A 25768-nucleotide genomic window follows, 5' to 3' on the forward strand; every position below is an offset into this window, starting at 1 on the left:
ATGACTGAATAGAGGAAGTCTTATACTGTATCATAACTGTAGTAATAATTTATGAGAAGTTATAACTTATTATAAGGTGTATTATGAGACATTATGAATGCGGTATAATGCATTTACGATGCATTATAAATATAGGCTTCATAGACAGTGTGACCAGTCATTTTATGTTTTTGATTATTGCAAGTATAAATGACTGTTTTTATTAAGCATTTAAGTTAAAATGCTCACTATTTAGCAAATATTGGATGAAAGTTGCTCTTGTTATGCATGTTGCTTTGACTGCATATAAATAATTTATAATGCATTTGTAAATGACTTATAAGTCATTAATAACCAATTTCTAAATCCTTAACAAAGGGAACAATAATGTGAAGTTTTACCATATCTTTTAATCTAACGGAAATTTGGTTAAAATTACGTTACTTTTAGCTTTAACTGGTAGTTTATGTTTTTTTTTTAATATGTATTAGGCCTATCATCATTAAAGTAAGAACAATATGTTTCAATAGTAGAAGTGATTTCAAACTTTATGGTCCTAGTTGGCCTCTGAATAGTTACATGAACTACTCTGGGCTTCATGTTCGAGAGAAAGAATACAATAAACAAGTGAAGTCTAATTATGTGTGCCTGGTCAGGATATGGGTGTATTATGATGCGAATTAAGTTCATTACGAACCCTAATAACAGCTTCTGATTATCCCATGTAACTAGCATCAGGGGATTATATCAGAGCGAGCCAAATATTTTGCTCTTTCTACCCAACCTCATCACCGCTAGCATGTCTCCATGGTTATACACCTGACTCAATCGGGCCCAATGGGTCAGGTGTGTAACCATGGACACGCGCTCCCTATGAGGAGGCTGGACCAGCAGGCGCGCGCCGCTCTCTCGCTCGTCAGTTGCTCTATCGCGCTCTTCTGTGGATGCAAGCACCAGCACACGAACAGAAAACAAACCCAAGCAATGACATTATTTGCAACGATACGACAGAATCACACCACTATCTGACAACTTGAAACAATTACCTTCCTCTTCTGCTCGCTGTTTGCCGGTAAGTGTTTTTAATCTATTCGCGCGATCAGATATGATGCATTCAATTATTATGAGGGCAAAGCTGCCATTCAAACAGCAATTAATGCATCATTCTCAGCTACTGTGCATGCTTCTGTGTGAAAAAATTCTAACGCAATCTGCATATTGCGTGCATTGCATGAGTTAATATCGAAAACCTCTAATGCTGAATTTATTTTCGGTGCTGTCTCTACGTAATCTATTTACAATGTGTCTCTGCGATCTTTTTAATGCATTTGAAACATTTTTATATCAAGTCATTTTGAAAAACAGCTCTTATTTTGTTGTTTAACTGAGTTTTACCTGAGGTTATGGGTGCTAAATTTCACTGCATAATCTCAAATGGGACTTTTGAAAAGAAATTGCCTGATACTTCAAAATAAGATTACATATTCGTATAGGACTGTATGATAGTTAATAAATATCCACTTGTGTTAAATGGTGCATTGCAAACCCTGCAGTCTGTCACTAACCTTTCAATAATATCTAGAGCAGCTTGCAAAATACCTTTTTTGACAAACCATTAGATGTTTCTATACAGAGATGTTTGCATGAACGTCTAAGTCAGCTTCCATATAAGTTTTACTCTGCTTTTTTGTGGATATACTGGAATTCTGGCATGTGATTGATTTAATATAAATATGAACGCTTCCTTCTATGAAATATCAGCAGAATTCCAGTGTTGAGTCACTACTATTTCTCACAGGCTGTGAGCTGACTATATCATAGCTGCTTAAGTGATAAATGTGATTGATTTACACCAGGTCTGGTGAGCATTTGTAAAACTCAATGGACAGCTAATCAGCTTAACCTGTTGTTTAAGCTGTCTGTATCTATAGGCATATCATTGCATCAGTGATCCTTGTGATATACGTTTGTTCCTGTTCTGAGTCGATACGGTTAAATCCATAAAGTTTCTGAAGGCCATAAGGGCGGTTAAGGGGCGGTTACACCTTTCACTGATTTAAGTACATCATCCATTTTCAGAGTATTCGGGAGGGCTGTAAATGCATTGGATTTATATGGTCAGTTCACAGTTACCAGACTATTTGGTGCCTACACACTGCTTAGGTCAAAGGCAATATTAGATTTAATTGGATGACTCTATCAAGACATTCTTGGCATTTTTCCAGTAAATTGGCTGAATAACGGTTGAATTGCTCTCTGATGTTCAGATAATATATCTATACATACATTGAGAAGTATAGGGGCAGATACAAGTCCAAAGCCATATTTACACTTAAAGGTGCCACAGAAGCTGCATCTGAAGCGGCATATTTAAACTGTTTAATGCTGCTCAGTGTTGGCATTAATGCATTTACACAGCAATTACAATTACATAAATAATGAGATTAATAAATAGTGTTTTAAATATACAATTCTGAATATATATATTCAGATGGCAGCCCAAAATTGCATAGAGTTTAAGGGGTTAAATGCATAACTTTGGTCTTTAGTGGTCATTTCAACCCCTTTACCTCATTCATTTTTGGAGTTATGCCACACCTTCTTAATATCCTCAATGATAGGATTTCTCTCATGAATAGTGAAACGAACAAATAAAAAATCTAAAATATATAATGCGCTGTTGTTGACTGACTTTATTTACATTTGATACTGCTATTTAATGAAAAAGCAACATGGAAGTTAACTATAGCAAGTACAACACATGAACAGAATGATTTGGCTGATGTCATTGAGGTGTACTACCGAAATGATGTATGTTGTGCACCTATTCAGTGGCGCCTGCAGCTGTACGGCTGTACGCACTGTGCGTATCATGAGCGTTCCGACTGACCTGAGAAATATTTACTCTCAGAATATTTCACCAGTCATGAATTGTATCCCGTATTTCTGTTGGCTGTTTAAAAGAACAACTAGAAATGCCCAATTTGTGAGTGAATAATTCTTTTGAGTCGGTTCTTTTCAGTGAATTGGCTAAACAGGCTTGCAAAACGGTCTGAATCGATTCGTGATTCAGTACAATTTGTTCACACGGCTCTCTCACTGAATCAGTTGGAGCGGTTTTTCACACAGTAAAACAGTATTGGGATATTCACGAGTATACAGAGAACAAACAGCGCTGGATTCAGTGTAAATTTACCTACAATAAACTGAAACAAAATGCTGTCTTTTTGAGAGGGAACTTTGAGAAACTTCAGCTAGTGCTGTGGCATTTGAACAAGGGGCTGTTCAAACTGAACATGTTTTTTGCATCCGCTCGCACTGTTTTTAAATTGCTTTCCATATAAACATTTGTTAGATTGATATCTTTTGACAACTGTGTCACGTTTCACTGTGTTTTTAGCATCTCTCACAGGAGTGTTGCATTTTTAGACGCTGTTAAATTAAAAAGAACTTCTTCAACTGATAACTCGAGACACTTGCGTTCTGCTCTATTCGTCGTGGTGCGTGTTGCTTTTTTTAGCATGAAAACGTTACTGGAAGAAATGCTATAGCCAATAGTTACATGAATGCTACTCATACTCAAGACAATAAATCAAATGCTTATCTCAAAGTTACCAGATGTGAATGCTTTGGTGTTGTTTTTTGCACACACAAAAATCTCTCGGGGGAGCTTGCCCCCAGACCCCACTAGATATAAGGTTTATTAGACAGATTTCTGTGAGTACCCTCAGATGAAATCCTGCAGACACCCCAGCATCTATTTAGACACAAAATACTGATGTGCTCATGTGTAGCTTATATGTTTTGTGTAGCTCAATGTGTGTTTGACAGCCAGTTGCATCTCATAAAATTTCATTGCAGAAATAATTAATCCCATTCTATAATTTTTTGCTTCATCTCTTTAATGTATCAAAACATCAGCATTAAACAGAATATGTACTGTACTGTTATTTTCTAATTATCTTGATAATTGTATTTTATTTTGGCATTTTGTTGATCCATTTGTGATAGATATTTCTGGCGATACCCCCATTCATTTCAGTGTAACTCCAGTACAGTACGAGTGTTATTCCAAAATGAACACAACACAAGGGTTAAGTATAATATCAATTTAAATAATATATTAAAAAAATTAGTTTCTTACACTTTTTGGTCTCTGGTCATAGTTTGTAGGTGATCAGAATCTATATTGCAAGCACACTATATTAGCATGTTTTGATTGTGAATGTATGTACAGGAGGATAAAATACAAACCAATGCAACATGTACAACAGCTGACAATGAGCATTCAGTGATGAAGGAATCATGTGAGTTCAAACCTGTAGGATGTAGGAAATAGAGTGAAAATGACACATTAGACCATATTTCTTTTTTTGACCAAATCTGGTGGGCCCAGATTTTGTGCTTCTTACACCAGGTTATGCTTAATTGTGCTTTGATACAATTATAGTTTTATGAAGCTTGTGATTTATAGTTTTTGGTGAGACTGGTTTGGAGTGCTGCTGATTTGATTCTGTGGTACTTTTGTGGCATTTAGCAACTATTCTGCAAAGTGTCTTTCTGTTCCTGTCAGTGAGCTGCTATGTTCAGACACTGCTCATTTTTGTGAGTGCACCTGTTTGCCGCTATCGAGACTGTTCTGCTTTCCACATTTAATTAGTGTGCAGGTTTTGTGACCTATGCATCCCCGTCTACACTATTTGGCCTCTTTAGAACTGTGCTAGTTATCTAAATGTTGCTCACCTAAAAAAAATCTCATTGCCGTGAAACATTTATCTATTATAAGCTCTTCCAGCCTCGCAAGCTCAGTTTCTGAAATGCGTCAGAGCGCAATTCCTAATAAATTGAGAACACATTGTATTCTCAAAATTGCCACTATCCACTGCCATTGTATGACATCACTGAGCACAATATTTTTTTCACAATTTCTCTCTTTGTGTCTAATCAAGTCTAATGAATTATTCCATGTGACTCACGTCTTGTTCTTAAGGCATATGACAAGTTTTGGTGAGAAACAAACTGCAAACTAATTTATTATTTAATAAAAGTAATGTTGACTGTTACTCTCCTCTGCATGCTCATGAGAGTGCACAAGAGCAGCAGTGAGAAAAAAACAACACAGCTGCAAACAAATCAGAGAACCGAACTTACAAAACATGTGTTTGAACTCGAAAAGGAGAGCATTTCCATAGCATTTCTATGACCTGCCTTATTTGTATGAACTAGATTTCTCGGAAATCAAGCTGAGGGACTCCTCCATTTCGTCCTCTTGAAGCTTGAAGAGGTGGTCAACATCCACTGCCATTGTATGACATCACTGAGCACAATATTTTTTCACAATTTCTCCCTTTGTGTACTGAAAAATAAAGTTATTTGTTTTTAGAACAACACAAGAGGGAGTAAATAATGATGGAATTTTCGTTTGACTTTAAAATGTTTTAGTTAATTTGGCACGATCGCTGTTTCATCGTGTAGGTGCAAAAAATTTTTTGTTTTGTTTCCCTCCTCTTGTCCCAGACCTCATCCAGATAGGCGGGGATGACCTGCCGGCAGACGGGGGGTTTAGCACGCCCCTCCAGATGGAAAAGGGGGTGTACGTCATGCCGAGGGTTCCCCGGCCTGAGAGCATGAGAGAGGAATTTGACAGGGCGGAGGGCGGGGCCAGGTCGTGATGCTACACACCCGGCCTCTAATCATGCTAATCAAGCCTCAGAGAGGGATAAAGGCTGACTGCTGTCTCCAGTCAGCCTTTATCCCTCTCTGAGGCTTGATTTGCCTGATTAGAGGCCGGGTGTGTAGCATCACGACCCGGCCCCGCCCTCCGCCCTGTCACACACCTATTTCTAAATTAATATTATTTAGGTGAAATGCATTCAAAATGAATTATTTTCAGATGCGAATCTGTTTGTGTTTCTGAAAGATGTGTGCCCCCCTAATGAGTCACTGTGAATTAAAATTAATACATATCTCAAGAACTGTGAACTTTTTATGCACATTGAGATTAAGGTATTTGAATGTACATTTTTAATATTTTTGGTGATGCCCTACAGTGAAAGGCAATCATGCCCCCATTTTTCTCCAGTCATCATAACACTGGGATTGACCTCACAACCAAAGGTCACATTAAATATGCAGGTACACTTGTGGTCAACTGCAACTCGTATGCTGAGCACTGGCTTTCGTTTTCAGTCTGTATCCATTTCTACTCCTCTACCTCTCTATTCTTTACTCATGCAGTCTTTTGGTGAATATAGAGGGATTTAATAATCAATGATGCAATCAATGATGCACTAGGTCTCGTGCCAAACATGGTTTGGATGACTGAGAGAAGAGTTTGTGAGAGTGATTGAGAGACTGAGGAGTATAAATCAGAGAGAGTTCATGTGCTGTGCTCTAAGATGAATCAATGTTCTCCGATCTTAAGTAAACACAAATGTTAAAGCACAAGATAGTAAGAGATTGTATTTTTATCTGCCACCAAACAGACACACAAAAAAAGTTGCATTGAACTGATGAGGTAACCATAGAAACAGTCCAGTCTAAGGCACAAAACGGCAAGTGGTGAAACAGCTGATGTTCTGTGGATGCCAAATGACAATTTGTGTTGCACAAGACGGACCTCAACAGATGGCGTATCGAAATTACGAAATTCATTTAAAAGGTTGACCACCTTGAAAGTACAGTTCGCATAGTACTGGTGAGCTCACACTCACCCTGGAGAATTCCCTCCATCACTCGTTGTGAAACCAGGCAAAAAGAGGAGAAAATGAGAGGAAAGAGGGAGGTAAGTGAGAAGAAATAAATTGGTGAATAATTGTGTCAGCAGTTCAGTTAAATACGAAGCGAGAGATTTGGGCTGAAAAGAAAGGAAGCAGCGAGGGAGGAGAGCAGGAATGGAAGATGACAAGGACAATAAAAGAACACGGAAGGACCCATCTGTGTTCTCATTTGCAAATGAGCTGCTTCAGACGGCATTCTTTTTTTTCTTTTCACAAAGTGCCCTTAACCTCTGTCCTTACCTTGTTGGTGTGTCTCTTCAGGCCCTCATGAATAATCGTATTCAAGTTCAGACTCCACAATCTCTCTTTGCTCCCTCTCATTCTGTCTTTCTTCTCTTTATTACACATTGTCCTAACCAGGCATGACACGGTGATCTCATTCAAAATTGTTAAGAAAACACAGATATGAAGGCTAATTCGCTATGGGTTTTCCTATGAAATTTTAAAAAGATATTTTCGATTTACGGGTAAAATAAGATCAATGTTGAAAATGACCATTTTGAACGTCATTCCTCAGTCGTGGATTTTGAAGCCATTGTGTCTTTTAAAAATGCATGTTGCTAACCTGTTGCTAAATAAGGACTACAACAGTTGTTCATTTCGTAATGCATGTAGCCCACATGCTCATGGTAGTTGTAGTCCTTAATTAGCATTGTGATAGAAAAAGCATCTTTTTTAAAACATGGTAGCTTCAAAGTTTATGTTTGAGGTCTGTCTGTGTGTAATTTATGTTCTAGAACAAAACCTTACAATCATTTTTAAGTAATTTTAAACCACAAACCTTATTTAACTCAAACATTTAAAACTGGCATTATAAAAACTCAAAGAAAATTCCTGAGGGAACCCATATCTCAAAAATGCGAATTGTCTTCTCGGTTTTTGGTCTACAATCTGAACAGTTCTATTAGTGCTAGAGCTGTCCGCCCACATTTTCAGCCATCTTGGGATCAGAAGTATTCCTCCCATTAATTTCTTTCATAGAGGTTTCATAAAATCCTTCATAAAAGAGTTCTAAACCATGAACTAAACCCACCAGCTTCTTGGTGAATCACAACATTATAAAGTTTAATTTGAAGTAAAAGAATGTACTTGAATATCTAAATGTCTTTCATGACGGCATGAACAATAATTAAATACAAAAAATGTATGATGAAAAAATATGAAACAATGTTTTTTTAAAGTTGGTGATTATATGTGTAGAAACAGTATCCTTTGATTTTATTGCAAAATATAATGTTTGCAAATATAAGTAGTTTGAGAGTGTAGGGGATTAGGCTTCATTACGTCATTAGTATTGTGTCTTTTAGGCAGTCGCAGCTGAGCTCTTTTGCTTCTCTTTGTTCTGAATGGTAGATTTATTCCCTCATGATTATGAGTAATGTAGTTCTTCACACAGACTGATGGCTTCAACAGAAGCATATATCATTGATTAACAACTTAGGAGCTCACGGTATGCAGACTTTAAATGTTTATAAGTAATTGCTAAAAATCAATTCCCCTATGTAAAAATGTATGGGATTTTTACTTTCAGAACCAGACTGTTGCACCCTATAGACTCTTGTGATCAGAATTTCTGTCAACAAAAAGTAACAAGTATTGATTATTTCACAGACAGAAAACAAAGCAGAATACAGTTATGTTCATGGATATATAGTTTACTTGCTATGAAGTGCCTCAAATAAAGTGTTATGTTTATTATACTGTATGTAAGCTGGCCTTGCCCCTATCAAAGTTTTATTGGTTTAAATTTCCTTTCAACACAGCTGTATTAAACAACAAATTGACTGTGATTTTGTTGTTTTGCACAGCATTTTGGAATTTATAAGGAAAGAAAAAAATAATTGTGCTTGAACATGTCATGTCAGGCTTGGTTAGGACACGATGTAAGGAGGACCCCGCTCATCATATCAGTGTCTTGAGGGCCTGACAATTTTGTCTAAGCCCCATTCAGGAGGAGTGTTTTCAAACACGTCCATCTTCAACATTGTGAAGTTTTTTTAGCAATCAGGATGTAATGTTATTCATCATGATAATTAAAGCTTTGATTGAGGTTGAAATGTATGATGTTGTAAAGACTTTCCCAGGGAGGACACGGGGAACTAGGTTTCTTCAACTCAGGTAAGAAGTTTTAATGGAGTAACTTGGGTTTTTTATACAGAACACGTCTGCTTCACACTTTCACAACACTCTTTAGCTTCACAACACTCTGTAGCTTCAAAAGGGCTTTAAGACCCCGAATCTCTCTGTCTGGTCTGCTGGCGGTGTGGCTCTTTTATGCCGCTCTCCCCGTGCTCACTGTAATTAGACACAGGTGTTAGACAAAATTTATCTCAGGTGCAAGTGCCCTTACCGCTTTATCTCTCTCCGGATGGACGCTTGACCACGCCCCCGCTGCCACAGATGTCAACAACATATTCCAAATGTTCAAATGCTGGTTCACAGTCCAACAGCTCTTTTGATTCTGGCTCACACATAAACTAATGGTGTGTTAATGAAGAGAGTGTTGTGGATTGAAGTTGCGTGTATGTGTGTGTGAGTGAGCATTACTCATCCCGTGACACAGCACAGCTCGTGGAGTGAGAGATACCACACAGACATCATGTAGAGAGCTGTGTGTTTCTCTCCATTTCTCTTCTCATACCCTAAAGTGTAATGTACAAGATACCCAGCCTGTTCATTGGCAGTGTGCAGATTTTAATAGGGATTGATAATGCATATCCTGTTTGTGACGCCAAACGAAAAAGTATGAAAAATAAAATCAAGGAGTGCATTACGGTCGGTGGTATAACCAAAAGCTTATATCACTATATCAATACCTTTTTATGTATATATCATGAAACAAATGGTTTAAGCCTTTATATGACTTAACCATGTGGTAATGCATATTTTTGAATAATCCAGTGAATTAAATACTTAACAAATGATCAATACTTCATCTCATTTGATTCATTTCTGTTTTTATTTGGAATTTGATGGCTGTAAACCAAAATAAATGAATGATAAATCTAAAACTTTATAACAAACAAAAGTGAACAAAAGACTCAAAACATTAAAAATAACAGCATAAAACAGTTCCAACTTTAAGATCTGATTGGATCAGTCACATTTGAGGCGTTGCAAAATCAAAAGCCTTAAAAAAAGCACACGCATCCAAATAAAGCGAGAATAGGGTACAGCATCCAAAAAATACAAATCCAAAAACGGAGTACAAAAAGAAAACGCACACCTGAAAAATTCCCATAAACCGGATTTTAATCAAGAGTGAAGTTTGGAGCATTCCGCTCTTCCTCAAACCTATGCTGTGTCCATTCAAGATGGATGAGGGATTTTCCTACTTGATATCTCCAATCTCCGACCATAAAGGCATTCAATTACCACATGCTCGGAAGATGACGTGTAAGAAATGCTTCCATTAGCTTAGCAAGAGTTCGACTGTCACCAGAGATGTCTCCTAGCAATTGATAAACACTGCTGCAATGCTAGAATTAGTGCTATAGGTGTGATCATCAAAAGAGTGTATAATTTACCATGTTTTGAACACATATCTGCAATTGTTTTTTAAGCAAGCTTTAATATCATGTAATGTACAAATTTCTAATCATTTATTGTTATTATTTAATAAACGTGAATGTTTATCACTTTATGTCTCCCTGGGTGCAACCATGTTTGTGTGATATTTTGTGTGAGAATTTCCTAACGTGTTTCCAAGTTGGAATTCTGACTTCAAGTGGCATTCCGTTGCACTTTTCCTTGTAGGAAGTTGGAAAATCCAACTTTCTGACTTGAATGGAATGCAACATTAAGTCACCTGATCACACTAAAACAGCATTTAAAGTGCATTCCATTCAGGAGTGATTATCCCTATTCCCTATGAAGAGCTTTGGAGGGCTGAAAGTTGTGGTGCTCAAATTTATTTTTATTGGAACTCAACTTTTAGTTCATTTTTATTGGAAATTCAGTTTGAAGCTATCTCACAGCATGGCTACCATGATCATTCTCCCTTCGACGTGCCCTTCATTGTCTGATGTTTTCTGTTTGGATTCACAATAAATATTGTAATATCTCAAAATAGAAATACCTTGTTATACTGTATATAGACATGATTTTAAAGAAATGGCCTAATGGCGTTGCAAAATAACCAATATTCACACCTGTGATCACACATTTGGATTCTGTATTAAGGCGCCAAGTTGCAACATTGCTTGGTAACCGTATTCAACTAAACTTTGCTTCGTGCCTAACAAACACCCCTTAATAACCAATTCGACTTGTTTAGGAATATCACGCTCTGTATTTTTGTGTTTCTACAGTACTTGTTACTTTGTTGCTCACTTGTAGCCTTTTGGATATATCTACCGGTTGACAAATATCTACCATGTCATATATACCGTCATTCCACTCAGCGCTAGTGTGCATTGGTTTGTTTTAATGACTAAGTATTTCTGGCCATAGTGCCAAAGACGCTTACTTGCACTGTCAATCGTACATTTTTGTTCTCAAAGCAGTCAGTTTACTGTAATTCTTTTCTCAACCAGTTGACTGATTAATAACTATAATGACATGTATCCGTTGCCCAGAAATTAACGAGGCCAATAACAATTATGATTTCAACTCTATTAACTGTAATTTGATTAACAACTTGGTACTAGTGAGTCTCACGCTCACCCTGACAGTAGACTCAAATGCAATTGGTCATTACTTGATTCAGCATCCATGCCATTTCTTATGATGTTTGCATCTCCAGCAGTGAGTACAGAAAAGTGTCTGGGTTTTAAATGAAGAGGACCCCGGATTTTTTCAACATCACTCCAAAGAGGTCATTTAATTAATCTTATCTCTCCAACCCATAAAAATAACCACAAAGAGATAATGTGTTGAGCGCAAGCCCAAATTAAGACATCCCTGTATTGAGAAGTGGGTTAACGGGGCAGTGATGGATGGGCCGGCCCATTTTCTCCAGTGACTTATGATGACCCCCTTAACTTCTCTGAGAGTTGGGTTCTCTGCGGTACAGAGAATGATTGAGCATGCCTAGGGAGGGTCATTTTTCGTTTTTTCTTTACTGTTGAACTACTTCAGAATCTTCTGCAAATCTTCTATTGTTGTGAAAACTCTATTCCAAAAGGACAAGCTCCATAATTTAAATAATTGGTTATTTTGCACTAATTAATGCACTATAATTAGTTTTTTTGGGGTGTAGCTGGTGGACCAGACAAATTGTTAACCAGCTAAACTTAGCAGGTAAAGTTGTTTAACCAGCATGGTAAATGGTCTGCACTTATATAGCTTGTTGATCAAGGAGGTTATGGTGGTTAAACCAGTGCAGAATTATGCAAAGGCTGTTCCAAAATGTAGACAGCAAAATGATGCTGCCCTCTAAGATACCTTCTTTTGAACACATTTTTAAGGTAGCATTCAGTGTTCGTTTTCACACATTTTTGTCTTTCGATGTAAATGTTTAATTTTAGTCAATATTTCATCATGTCATTTCATTAATTATAGTCAATTTAAATGGCTTAAATGGCTTATAATTATAGTTGACAAAAATTATATTTTTAGTTGATATTTTAGTTGACAAGAATTCGTAAAATGAATTTTATTTTTATCAAACTGCAACAGACCAAACTTCACCCAAGAAATTTTATTTATAAACATGTATCAAACATATTAAAGATTAATATGTTTTATATGTAAGAACAAACTCTATTGGAATTCACTACAAGCAAGTGTGTGAGTACGAGTCTTCTGTACATTTCACGCAAGGAGTGCTATTTGTATGACACATATTTTCTACCTTTAGAGCTTTCAAAACAAGTCATTTATGAGGTTTGAGCAGGACAGACAACAAGGCAACTCACTACAAGGCCACATCTACACTAATATGCTTTTGGTTGAAAACAAATAGATTTTGTTTAGTTTACGACACTCATCAAGTCTGGAATGGCTTGGAGACTTGGAGCTCTCTAGTATTTCTTGATTGAAATACTTTAAAAAAACGATGACATTAGGAATCAAGAGTTTCATATTTGGTGCATTCCAATCGACCGTTAGTGTCCTCCGAAGTGGACTTCAAATGGTATTCAGCCAACTTAAGGGAGATTCCAATCCTAAGGGAGCATAAATGTTCAGTTGGAGGGGCACTCCAAATGGCTCAGGGAATAAGTGTATATCGATACTTTACCTCACAGGAAGTTGAGAGGGATATTTACCCACCAGTCATTGCGAACCAGCTGAGTACTGATGTAGGCTGTGTCTCGTATGTAAGGCTGCGTCCTCCGGAGGTCGCATACGTCATCGAGGCTGTCTCGTTTCATTTTTTATTTATTGATGATTGGGAATGCAAAAAAGGTTAACAATTGTATAAATGTAAGTGCATATACATAAAAGGTATTGATGATTTAGAAAAAAAATTAAGAAAAAGAAAGACATATTTTTTTTAAAATGAAACGAGACAGCCTCGATGACGTGTGCGACCTCCGGAGGACACAGCCTTACAAATGAGACACTGCCTAAGTGTGTCTAAAATAAACTCTTAAATCAAACAAACAAAAGGAGTTAGAGATGCTGGCATTTAATTAAGATTATAAGTTACCTCAGGTGTGTTTACTATGCAGTTGTGCGTGAGTACCAAGCACGCGAGATGCTGCTGTTACATCCATTTTCATAACAACTGGTTAAGAAGACTTATTATAAAATAACCACATTGCATTTATTTTTTATATTAAACAAAAACAGTCATTTAACTTACGGGTTACATGTCTGGAAACTATATTCATTTAAATATATAACTACAAGTATATACATGGAGGTATTATAAAAATTGACAGTATATACTGTCAGGTTATTTATTGTACATTTATTTTTATTTACATGAGTTTATTGTGTCATCTTACTTGAATTCCTTAATTAGCGTGACTCAAGCATTGTCTGTGTTTGATGAAGTTGCAATTTATTCCAAATGAACTAATTTTGTCAACTTCAGCAGGTATCCCGTGCTCAGTGAGTAGGGAGAAGTGAACACTGCATAGGTACCCTGCGGATTGGAATGCACCTATTATTGTGGAAGTTGCCTACATTTTGAAACACTGTCGTTTGAGCTGGAAATGGTACTGAATGGTAGGTTAAGTAAGTTAAAGGGATAGTTCACCCAAAAAGGAAAATTCTCTCATCATTTACTCACCCTCATGCCATCCCAGATGTGTACGACTTAATTTCTTCTCTTGAACAAAAACGAAGACTATCTCAGCTTTGTAGGTCCATACAATGTAAGTGAATGGTGGCCAGAACTTTGAAGGTCCAAAAAGCACATAAAGGCAGCTTAAAAGTAAACCATATGACTCCAGTGGTTTAATCCATATCTTCAGAAGCAATATGATGGGTGTAGGTGAGAAACAGATCAATATGTAAGTCCTTTTTTACTGTAAATGATCTTCCCTTCCCAGTAGGTGGCGATATAAACAAAAAAAGGAGGATCGCTTAAAACAAAAGAAGAATGCGAAAATGGAGATTTATAGTAAAAAAGGACTTAAATATTGATGTATTTATCACCCACATCTAACATAGCGCTTCTGAAGGCATGGATTAAACCACTGGAGTCACAAGGATTACATTTATGTTGCCTTTTTGGAGCTTCAAAGTTCAGGTCACCATTCACTTGCATTGTATGGACCTACAGAACTGATATATTCTTCTAAAAATCTTTGTTTTTGATCCTCAGAAGAAAGAAAGTCATACACATCTGAGATGGCATGAGGGTGAGTAAATGATTAGAGAAGTATCAGCATCAGGCTTCAGAACACAACATATGCTAGTGACCATGCAAAGGTGGTCTTTTCAGCAAGGGATAAGGCCAAATAGCTAAACTTTGATTCAGGGTGTACAACACACAAGGTCCCACTCTATTAAGCTCTATTTGGGCACTGTAAATAAACGGGAGCCACTTCTCCACATCTGATTGACCTCAAAGTGGCCCACTTTGTCTGTAAGCTGTGGGTCATCATGGGTGATGTCCTTCTAACTGGATCAGCTCAGATGTTTATAATACAGTGTATTCTGCAAACGTTTGATAAAAGGTGCCCTCTTAATCTGTCTGAACTCATCAGTGCCACAGTTAAGGGCTCAAGGCACAACAGCGGGGGCCATTTGGTCTCTTTGATCGCCTATACTGGCACATTTCAGCCCATTGATCTCCACTCGTCTCTCTCACCTAAACAGACCTCACAAATACACTACCTAAACAAAATTGAATACTATGATAAAGACTTACCATGCTTTCTGTTCATTTCATTTTCATTTCAAAGCAGTGTTTGTGCAAATCCAGATCTAAATTATGATTATTATCACTCAGGGAGGCAGGCAGATTCATTTTCAAGAGGGATGACTGCCGCAGACCGAGAAACACTTGAGTTGATATGAGAAAACGCACATCAAAGAGCGTTAAGAATGAAGATGAGTGGGAAGGGGAGCGTGAGAGTAGAAACAAATATGCAGATGATGCTCACAAAGAGAAATAAAGAGAACAGATGGACTACACTTTTTCATTCACTGTTTTAATTCAGCAAGCAACTGAACTTACATCTGAGGAGAGCACACTGGCCTTTTCTCCTGGAGAACAATGATTTTATTCGTCAGCTCACTTACACTCTTTAAGATGTCATCCCAGTCCATCTTGTAAATAATTGATCAGGCCATCATTATTCTGCACCTGTGAGCCAGAGCGTTTCATGCTGTTAAAAGCTAAGCCTAGCCTGTTAATCACAAATCACTATTCTCAATATGTTTCAGCCTCTTGACACAATTGAATATCTCAATATTCATCTGTTTGTGTGTGTGTGTCTCTCTCTCTGTATGTGTGTGTGTGTGTGTGTGTGTTTCATTTCAACCAAATAGCTGTTTTTGCAAAGTAGATTCAAAATATGCATAAATAAATGAACACAAGGATCAATTATTTGTAATCATTTTGAATTATAAGCACCAATGTAACACATAGTATACAGAAATATTTACCTACTGGTACATATATTTTTGGGTCAATGATGTGATACTAATTTCTTTACAAATATTTTTTATATCAAGATCTATTAAATTATTTATAAAATATTAAAGCTGTCGGAATGAATGAGTTCATGCATTTACCATTAATACATCTTAAATCAGCACAAATTCTTGGAAAGGCGGAAACTTTGTAACGTGTTCTCTTGAGGTTATTGCACTGACGGACACACTACAGACACACACAGCAATGATTCAGTGTCAGTGATAAAGTGGTGGGAAAGGGAGCTCTTAATGCTATTTGATGTATAAAACCAGCCCAGATTGAAATCAAGTAGTTTTTAATGTTTAATGTAACTTGAATTAGAGCGATTTTAGTGCATTTCTATCTTTATACTGTGGATGGCAAAATGTTAGCAAAGCATTATATTGATACACATTGTTTTTGTTTTGTTTCCAAAGATGCATTTTGACAGGAAAAAAATAAAGTGTAAAATTTCAGCACTTTCTAAATCTGTGATTAATCGCGATTAACTACAAAAAAAATGATGCGATTAATCACGATTAAAAATGTAATCAACTGACAACACTAAAAATATATATAAAAAGGCAATTCACAAAAACAATTGCTTACACCTCTTCTATGATGAACATATATTCAAATACTGAGTTCAAAGTCATTTTGGTATTTTTCTGAGGCTCAAAGTAAAAAATGTCATGTGGTGTAACCGTCTAGAGATAGTAAATACAAAGGTAATAAAAGCAAAAATTAATGGAAAATTTATATGTTGGCATGAGTAGTGCAGAATGATCTTTTATTATTATTTCTTAAAAATAAACAATGATACAATTTTGTTTAAAAATATGATTAATATTTTTTTTTAAATTGACCACCAAATCAAATTCATTGTAGGTAGCGATTTTATTCGATTTTATAAGTTTCAGGAGCATCCAAGCACAAACCACATGACTCAGAAACAGATCATCATCGATCCTCTAGAAAATTTACAGTGGGTGCGAGACTCTGCGGGTTGAAGGCCTCTCCAGATCTACTTTTAACCATTAGACGACCAGGTGGAGGATCGGTGATGAACTGGGGGTGCTTCAGTAAGGCTGGAATTGGGCAGATTCGTCTTTGTGAAGGACGCATGAATCAAGCCACGTACAAGGTTATCCTGAAAGAAAACTTGCTTCCTTCTGCTCTGACAATGTTCCCCAGCTCGGAGGATAGATTTTTTTTTCCAGCAGGACAATGCTTCATGCCACACAGCCAGGTCAATCAAGGAGTGGATGGAGGTCCACCGGATCAAGACTCTGTCCGGGCCAGCCCAATCTCCAGACCTGAACCCCATTGAAAACCTCTGGAATGTGTGGATGAGGATGATGGATGGCCACAAACCATCAAACAAAGCTGAGCTCCTTGAATTTTTGCACCAGGAGTGTCATAAAGTCACCCAACAGCAGTGTGAAATACTGGTAGAGAGCATAAGATGCATGAAATCTGTGATTGAAGATCAGGGTTATTCCACCAAATATTGAGTTCTGAAATCTTCCCAAGTTAAAACATTAGTGTTGTGTTGTTTAAAAATCAATATGAACTTGTTTTCTTTGCATTATTCGAGGTCTGAAAACACACAATCTTTTTGGTTATTTTGACCAGTTGTCATTTTCTAAAAATAAATGCTCTAAATTACAATATTTTATTTGGAATTTGGGAGAAATGTTGCCAGTACTTTATAAAATAAAACAAAATTTGTATTTCTAATCAAACACATGCCTATAAATAGTAGATCCGGAGAAACTGATAATTTTGCTGTGGTCTCTTAATTTATTTATTATTTTTTAAATGTATGTATGTATTTATTTATTTTGCTTATCTATCCTGCTACATACATATATTCCTCTTTGTTGGTTAAAATTGATTTGTACATATTAATATATCCTTGTTTGTCAGTCCTTTTGCAAGAGTAACTGCCTATCTTGCACATATTAAACCTACCTCACTGCAGTACTTGCAGATAAGACATAACTTGCACTACAATAACTACCTAGAGTAGTTACTGCCTCACACAACTCAGTGTGGGTGCCTGCATATTCATGCATTCATTATTTATTGTTTATTGTTGTATTCAGTATGTGTACTTATTTATCATTCACAGTGTTGTTTTCTATTGTTATTTTGTATTCACTGTTGTATTCAGTGTTGCAATAATTTATGTGTCTACCTGTGATAGTCTTGTAAGACATGTTACATGTTAAATGTTATGCACTGTTGTCTCAGGAGACACTTTGTTTCATTTCTTCCCCTGAAATGACAATAAAAACCACTTGACTTGACTATTATTATGTGACAAAAAACATAAAACAGAGAGGGCCCCTAAAGACCCTCAAGACCAGGTGAAGTTTAAAAAATATAAATATTTTTTTGTATCATTAAAAATCTATATTTTTACATTTTTATGAAAAGTTTAATTTTGTTAAGGTCAGTACGGAGCAACCCTGAGAAAACGTATTGATTTTATTGACTCAAAAATGACTGATATTTGTAATATATATATATATATATATATATATATATATATATATATATATATATATATATATATATACAGGGACGTGCACAGACATTTTGGGGGCAGGGGCTCAAATGGAAAAAAAGGGCACTTCTCATAATTAGTTATTTTTAAAAATTCAAATTTTAATTATTTAAAATGCCAAATTTGCATATCAATGTGGCGATTGTGATGACGTTATTAGACACACATTTTAGTGTATTCACCTGTAGTGTCTCCATTAAGTACAGTACATTAGCCTGTATGACTATATTTGTCTTTTGGCTAATTAGCTGTGAAGTCGAGGCACTGGTAGCTTTGTCTTTTGTTCATCACCACTCACCTCCACACAAGCCAAGAAAAACACAGCTGGGATAGGAGCTGGGAGGGGCTGCTGCCTGCCTGTCTGTGTGTCTGATGTGCTGATGTGTGCTGCTCTGCTGCGGTGGGAGGGAGGGTGGACATCGAAACTCGACAAATTCTCATCTCCCAACCTGATCTTTTTTTATTCAATAAATATATTTGTTTGACAGGGAAGCTGTGCGCAAACAGGAATATGTTATATTCCTATATATATTTTTATTTATGTAAAATTTATATTTGTACATTCTCATGTATTCAAGGTGCAAGGAAAGTAATACCTTTTACTCGATGGTTACACCACATGACATTAAATGTTTTAAAAATGTTGTCAAATCAGCATGATTTTTTACAAAATGTCTCTCTTTTAACACAGCCAAAAAAAAAAACCTGATTAATATAATCATGATAGTTAATTCTAAATCTGCAAAAAAAAAACATTTTTATACATTGTAAATATTGAATATATTGCCCAGTCATAAATGCCGCCTTGTTAAGTTACAGAGACCGTCCCCATGCATGGTTACGTCAAAGATCTTGCAGGGCTTGAACATGCATCATTTTAGTTATCATCCCACCACTGGGCCACAACAGTGTAGCCCACTTTTAAAGAAAACATTGTTTCGTATTTGAATTATTCATCATGTGCCAACCTCTGACTTTTCTCCCACTAGCTTCCTCTCAGACTCAGTCCAGCCCTGTGCCCAGAGGCTTGTGTAGAATCATGATGCTCAGCAGCTCAGTGGATGTACCCAGCCCAGGGGGGATGAGCGAAGTGGCGACCAGGAATGTGCTGCGCAGTTCCAGCATCAGTGGGGCCATGTACAACTTGGAGAAGAGCCCCAGCAGCATGGGGACTGATGCCACAGGCCTGGCAGGAAACAAAAAGCGTCGCTCCAGTCTGGGAGCCAAAATGGTGGCTATTGTGGGGCTGTCTCAGTGGAGCAGGAGCACTCTCCAACTCAACCAGCAAGGTTTGAAATTTTCTGTTTGGTTACTCTATCTACCTTAGTGTTCTGTGTCATACACAGTTGTCCTAAAAAGTATTTGGACACTATTACATACTTTAAGCTTCCAAAAGTGTCAAATACTACTGTACTACTTTGCTTCTGTTCACTTTCACTGTCACAACATGAAAAATGTCAATGCCTACAGAGCATTTCTGCATGCTCTGTAGTTTTTCTACTTCACTTCCTTTTCATTTTGCTTTCCTTCACCTCCTCTCAACTTTCAATTTTGCTATTTTCTTAATACCCCAATTTGACTTTCCTATTTCACATTCATCCACTTTCAAAAGGTTACCTAGTCCTGTCAGTCTCACAGTCCTTATTATAGCTTCCATCCATCCATCCCACCCAGCCTCCCTTTTCACCTCTTCTCAATGCTGGATCTGGTCACCATGACTTATATACTCCTGATCAAGATGTTCTTGCAAAGCACAGTTAAGCGAAAAGGTGACAAGCGATAAGTTCTATTCTTTCACGTTTCTGTCTTAACCAATTGTGACAAGACAATATGTTGGTTGTTTGCTTTCTATTCCTGTTTGTTGCACTGGTTATTCCCGCCCACTGTGAATTCTAATTGGTCTAAGATTCCACATAAGGTGGCGTCCCAGTAGCCTACTCAAACTCAACTTGATTTTGGTAGCGATTGTCAGACCTACCGACTGTTTATGTTGAAAGCTTGCTCTTTTTTGTTGGAGGTCTGTCATAATCGCTGTTTTATGGGGCATTCAGACCGTCACACAGTTTTGCATTATGCTGAATTTTATTTTTATTTTGTAGTGAAGTAAATATAGCCAAAAATAACTTCTACATTGAATAAGTTAGTTTAAGCGTGAACTTAAAAATATTAAGTACATTTTACAGTTGTGCTCAATTCAAACGTAAAAATGATGATCGCTCTAGCTTTTAAGTAAATATTATTTACGGTTGTTTGTTATCTTTTCTATCCTGTATCAGTCCTAATGTAGAAAACATTGTCATAATTTGATAATTTGAGTAAATTTCACAGGTAAAATAAGTACATTTTACATCACTTTTCAAAGTTGTTGTTTCCAGCAAGCACTGGGCTAGAATAATTAATGAGCTTGCATGATTTCACTGTTTGCAAGTTGATTTATACAGTTTTTTATTGTTTATTTTGTTGTTACGTTTGGTAACTTGTTTTTTGAAGTCTGAAGTTAAATTTCTCCTCTGAGTTAACCGTTCATAATAAAAACAATTATCCGTTGATTGATATCGTCATCATGTTGTGTGCACCAAGTGTTCAGATCTGCACATGCATCTCTGAATTTTGAGTCTATCGCCATTAATGCAATGTGATATTGTTGAATAGACTACATAGCATGCATTAAACTTCCCTGCGGTAGGTTTCCATGTGTCATGTGGTACATGGTTAAAAATAATTGAAATACTATTTAATTTGAAAAAACATGGCTTAATTTAGTATTACATTGCAATACTCACGTTTTGTCTGTACATTTTATTATAGCAAAGTAAACATTACTTGAGAATTTCTCATTTAAAGCTTTTACTTGAAAATATGGTCTGTTAAATTTACATTTATTTACATTTGGCAGACGCTTTTATCCAAAGCGACTTACAGTGCCCTTATTACAGGGACAATCCCCCCGGAACAACCTGGAGTTAAGTGCCTTACTCAAGGACACAATGGTGGTGGCCGTGGGGATCGAACCAGCGACCTTCTGATTAACAGTTATGTGCTTTAGCCCACTACTCCACCAACACTCCATACATTTACATTTATGCATTTGGCAGACGCTTTTTATCCAAAGTGACTTACAGTGCACTTATTACAGGGACAATCCCCCGAGCAACCTGGATTAAGTGTCTTGCTCAAGGACACAATGGTGGTGGCTGTGGGGATCGAACCAGCGACCTTCTGATTACAAGTGATGTGCTTTAGTCCACTACGACACCACCACTCCACCAAATTTACTAGCAATTTCTGTGTGGACACGGTTTTCTAGGATTTATAAAGTAAACCATGTAAGAATGTAAGACGCAGAGCAACAAATAGAACAGAAAGATGTATTGAGATGTGATTTTAACAGTTGAAGTTGTTTTTAACTTGACACTGTGTGTCTAAAAGTCGCAGTGCTCCTGCCAAGATGCTGAAAACACAGCGAGACATGACACAACAGTCAAAGAAGTCTGTTCAGTGCATTTTTACATTGAATAACAATTGAAAAACAGTGTGAACAGATGCAAAATCACGTTTGGTTTGAAGAACCAAGCCTCTAAGTATGGTAGAGGGGTGACAACATTTTTCTCTAATTTCTTTTTATGGATTGCCAAAATAAGAACAAGCACAACACAAAATCCATTGGGAAGGGCTCTTCTTACTTGGGCCAAAGCAACCACCTAACAACCACATAGAAGACCCTAGCAACTTCATAGCAATGCCCTGACAACCGCTAACAACATTCTAGCATTTGCAAGCAACACTCACATAATGGGGTGGGGCCCCTCTGTTCACATTAGAGGTCCGCCGGGCTCGAGTCAGTTTTTCCTGCGTTGTGTTTCATTCGTTCTGCTGCAACTAGACTGTTTTTAGCGCAGGTGTCACAAAGATTTAACATTCTCAACAAGTTCAGGTTGCAAAGAGGTGACTGTTACAATTTTTTACATTATTCCAGATTATTCTGCACCAAGGCTTGATAAACGGTAATGTTTTTTTACCTTCTGCTCTAGTGTGCTGAGGGGCCGCCGTGCCTTGTTTACTGTTACAATACTGTCACGAATGTTGCTTACGATGTTTACAAAAAATACAGCCTTCTGCTACATGGTGAACAATACACCGCAGAATCAGAATATAAAGTGAAATTAAAGTAAATATGACACCAAAGTGAATATTGCTTTTTTTATCACTGTATTGTGGAAAAAACGAAATACATGCATTCATTATCTTGAACTAGATTTCTATTTCATTACATGTTTTGAATGTACTTGGCAACGATGGCTGATAGGATTATTTAAAAATTATGATTTAAAATACATTTTATGCAATTGTTTAAGCAAAAATTTTCTAAATGGGGCCACAGGTTGGTCTGTTGCTTGGGCCTCAGAAATCGTAATCCCGCACCTGTTCACTATATAGGAAATAGTGAACGATAGACCGAATTCAGACACAGCCAGTCTCTTCACGATACGATCGCCCTGCACTCCTTGCTATGTACGCGTACAAATGCTGTCTGATCACTCTCCAGCTGTCAATCACGTGAACATGAGAGCAAAGGCATTTATTAATTAGAAATGTACTTGATTGAGTGTAAAAAGTACCCACTTTTAAACCTACTCTAAATGTATTTTTTCCCCAAAACAGTTACTCAAGTAAATGTAACGGAGTAAATGTAGCGCATTACTACCCACCTCTGTGTATAAATCTACAATAGTCATCATTTCATGTCTTAATAGGCATACGCAGGGAAACCCTTTCATTTGCTTTGCCTCGACTGGTCTTTGTGCTTGTTTATTTGTGGCTGCAAGATATAAAGGCTTTGTGTTACTCAAATGAGCGTGTGTTGAGAGTGCCTTGCTCTTAGTCAAGCGCTAGAACAGGCTAACCTTCCTATCACCCTGCATGACTCACGGATGACTGGATGTGTGGCTGAGTAATACAACATAAATGCGGCTTCTCCCAGGAATAAACCTACATTTTAATTCCATTATTTCATATTTAGTTGGTGAAAGAAAGAGAGAGAGAGAGTCTTTCTGAGAGTTCATTATTTTTTACACAGTTATTGTTATACGTTTTGTCTTTTATTCATAGCTTTTTTCTTTTGACAAAATAGTTTAAATTACACTGGCAGTCAAAACTTTGGAATAATGTACAGATTTTGCTCTTATGGAAAGAAATTGGTTCTTTTATACACCAAAGTGGCATTCAACTGATCACAATGTATAGTCAGGAGATTAATAATGTGAAAAATTACAATTTGAAAGAAATTTTCAGAACTTCTTAAACTACTTCAAAGAGTTCTCAGCAAAAAAATCCTCCATGTGCAGCAATGACAGCTTTGCAGATCCTTGGCTAGCTTTCTGTTTGTCCAGATACTCAGGTGACATTTCACCCCACACTTCCTGTAGCACTTGCCATAGATGTGTCTGTCTTGTCAGGCACTTCAAGCACCTTACAGTCTAGCTGATCCCATAAAAGCTCAATGAGGTTAAGATCCATAACACTCTTTTCCAATTATTTGTTGTCCAATGTCTGTTTCTTTACCCACTCTAACCTTAACCATTTTAAAAGTGGCTTTTCTTTGCAATTCTCCCCATAAGGCTGCACCCCTGAGTCTTCTCTTTACTGTTGTACATGAAACTGGTGTTGAGCAGGTAGAATTCAATGAAGCTGTCAGCTGAGGAAATGTGAGGCGTCTCTTTCTCAAACTAGAGACTCTGATGTACTTATCCTCTTGTTTAGTTGTACATCTGACCTTCCACATCTCTTTCTGTCCTTGTTAGAGCCAGTTGTCCTTTGTCTTTGAAGACTGTATTGTACACCTTTGTATGAAATCATCAGTTTTTTGGCAATTTCAAGCATTGTATAGCCTTCATTCCTCAAAACAATGATTGACTGATGAATTTCTAGAGAAAGCTGTTTCTTTTTTTGCCATTATAACCTAATATTGACCTTAAGACATGCCAGTCTATTGCATACTTTGGCAACTCAAAAACAAACACAAAGACAACGTTAAGCTTCATTTAATGAACTAAATAGCTTTCAACTGTGTTTGATATAATGGCAAGTGATTTTCTAGTACCAAATGATCAATTTAGTATGATTACTCAAGGATAAGGTGTTGTAGAGATGGCTGCTGGAAATTGGGCCTGTCTAGATTTGATCAAAAATGACTTTTTTCAAATAGTGATGGTGCTGTTTTTTACATCAGTAATGACCTGACTATACTTTGTGATCAGTTGAATGTCACTTTGGTGAATTAGAGTACCAATTTCCTTCCGAAACAGTAAAATCTGTACATTATTCCAAACTTTTGGCTGTCAGTGTAAGTCTAAGTTATTTTGGCATGTACTGTAATTTTAGTCTATATATGTCATAGTTGACCACAATGTGCAAAATGACTAAACTGTGAAACAAACTGTCACAGATCAAACTTTAACTAAACATTTAGAATTATTTTAAAACATTCCTTAATTTAAACATGTATCAAACATATAAAAGATTTTTCAACATATGAAATACAAAATAAAATCACAAAAAACTGTCTTTGTTGTGAAAACTTGAGCTCCTCAAATAATACCATGCAATGAGATTACTAAAGTATGAGCTACTTCATAGAACTTACTGTGTTGTGATTATTCATACTTTAGAGGCTGTTATTAATTTTCCAAGTTTTAAAGACTGTTAAGGAAATTGCATTATGTATGACTCATTCTTATGGCCTATTCACAGTAATGCATTCTGACTACGTAACTTAGTTCAAGTTCTGGCTGTGCATTCGCTTTATTGTCTGTGCAAATTTAAGTTGTAAAATAGTGTTTATATTGTGGATAACACTGATTGATGTTATATAGGATGTGTTTGAGCTAATCATTTAATTATAGTAATGTTGCATCTGTTTATGTCTTGCCATCATTATCGTCATCGTTGATGAAATCAAAAAACATTTTCCAACTACACTTTTCCTTCAGTTATTTTGTAGAATCTATGGAAGATTCTGTTGTGTGCAGCCCACCTTTTTTTATCTTCCTTTAATTTTTCACTCTCCTCCAGTGTAATTGTGCTCCTGTAAGGTAATTACAGACTCAGGGGGAAGGATTGTGTTACTCTCTCTCTCTCTCTCTGTAAGGGTCAACAGTAGCCACACTGCAGTATGACCATGTGAGTGGTCTTTTCGAAGGACGAACAACTTTTCCGACAAACCAAGATGGCAATTTGTAATGATTCTTTAGCGGATAGTCCATCCATGAGCTGAAAATAGTGCTAATATTTTTATTCCGTATACATTGCTGATTTTCAGATTTCTGTTCCGCTAAGGTTTCGACTGTTCACTGTTGTGGCTCCCTTTCAATTCATGAATTAGAATTTGAATTGAATTGGCCACACCCACATGTTGCAAACTGG

At 36.7% G+C, this 25768-nt stretch overlaps 1 protein-coding gene across 1 annotated transcript in view; it reads left to right on the top strand.

The window, feature by feature from the left end:
- The first annotated feature begins 904 nt into the window (after nucleotides 1-904).
- Nucleotides 905-25768, top strand: part of LOC127620241 (regulating synaptic membrane exocytosis protein 3-like) — a 101058-nt gene continuing 76194 nt past the window's right edge. Inside the window, exons 1-2 of the mRNA XM_052093397.1 lie at nucleotides 905-1051; nucleotides 19336-19635. Of these exons, the coding sequence (XP_051949357.1) occupies nucleotides 19386-19635 (250 nt within the window). The 5' untranslated portion in view covers nucleotides 905-1051; nucleotides 19336-19385. The remainder of the gene's footprint in view (nucleotides 1052-19335; nucleotides 19636-25768) is intronic.

Source organism: Xyrauchen texanus, chromosome 26, assembly GCF_025860055.1.
Source record: "Xyrauchen texanus isolate HMW12.3.18 chromosome 26, RBS_HiC_50CHRs, whole genome shotgun sequence".
Classification (NCBI taxonomy): Eukaryota; Metazoa; Chordata; class Actinopteri; order Cypriniformes; family Catostomidae; genus Xyrauchen; species Xyrauchen texanus.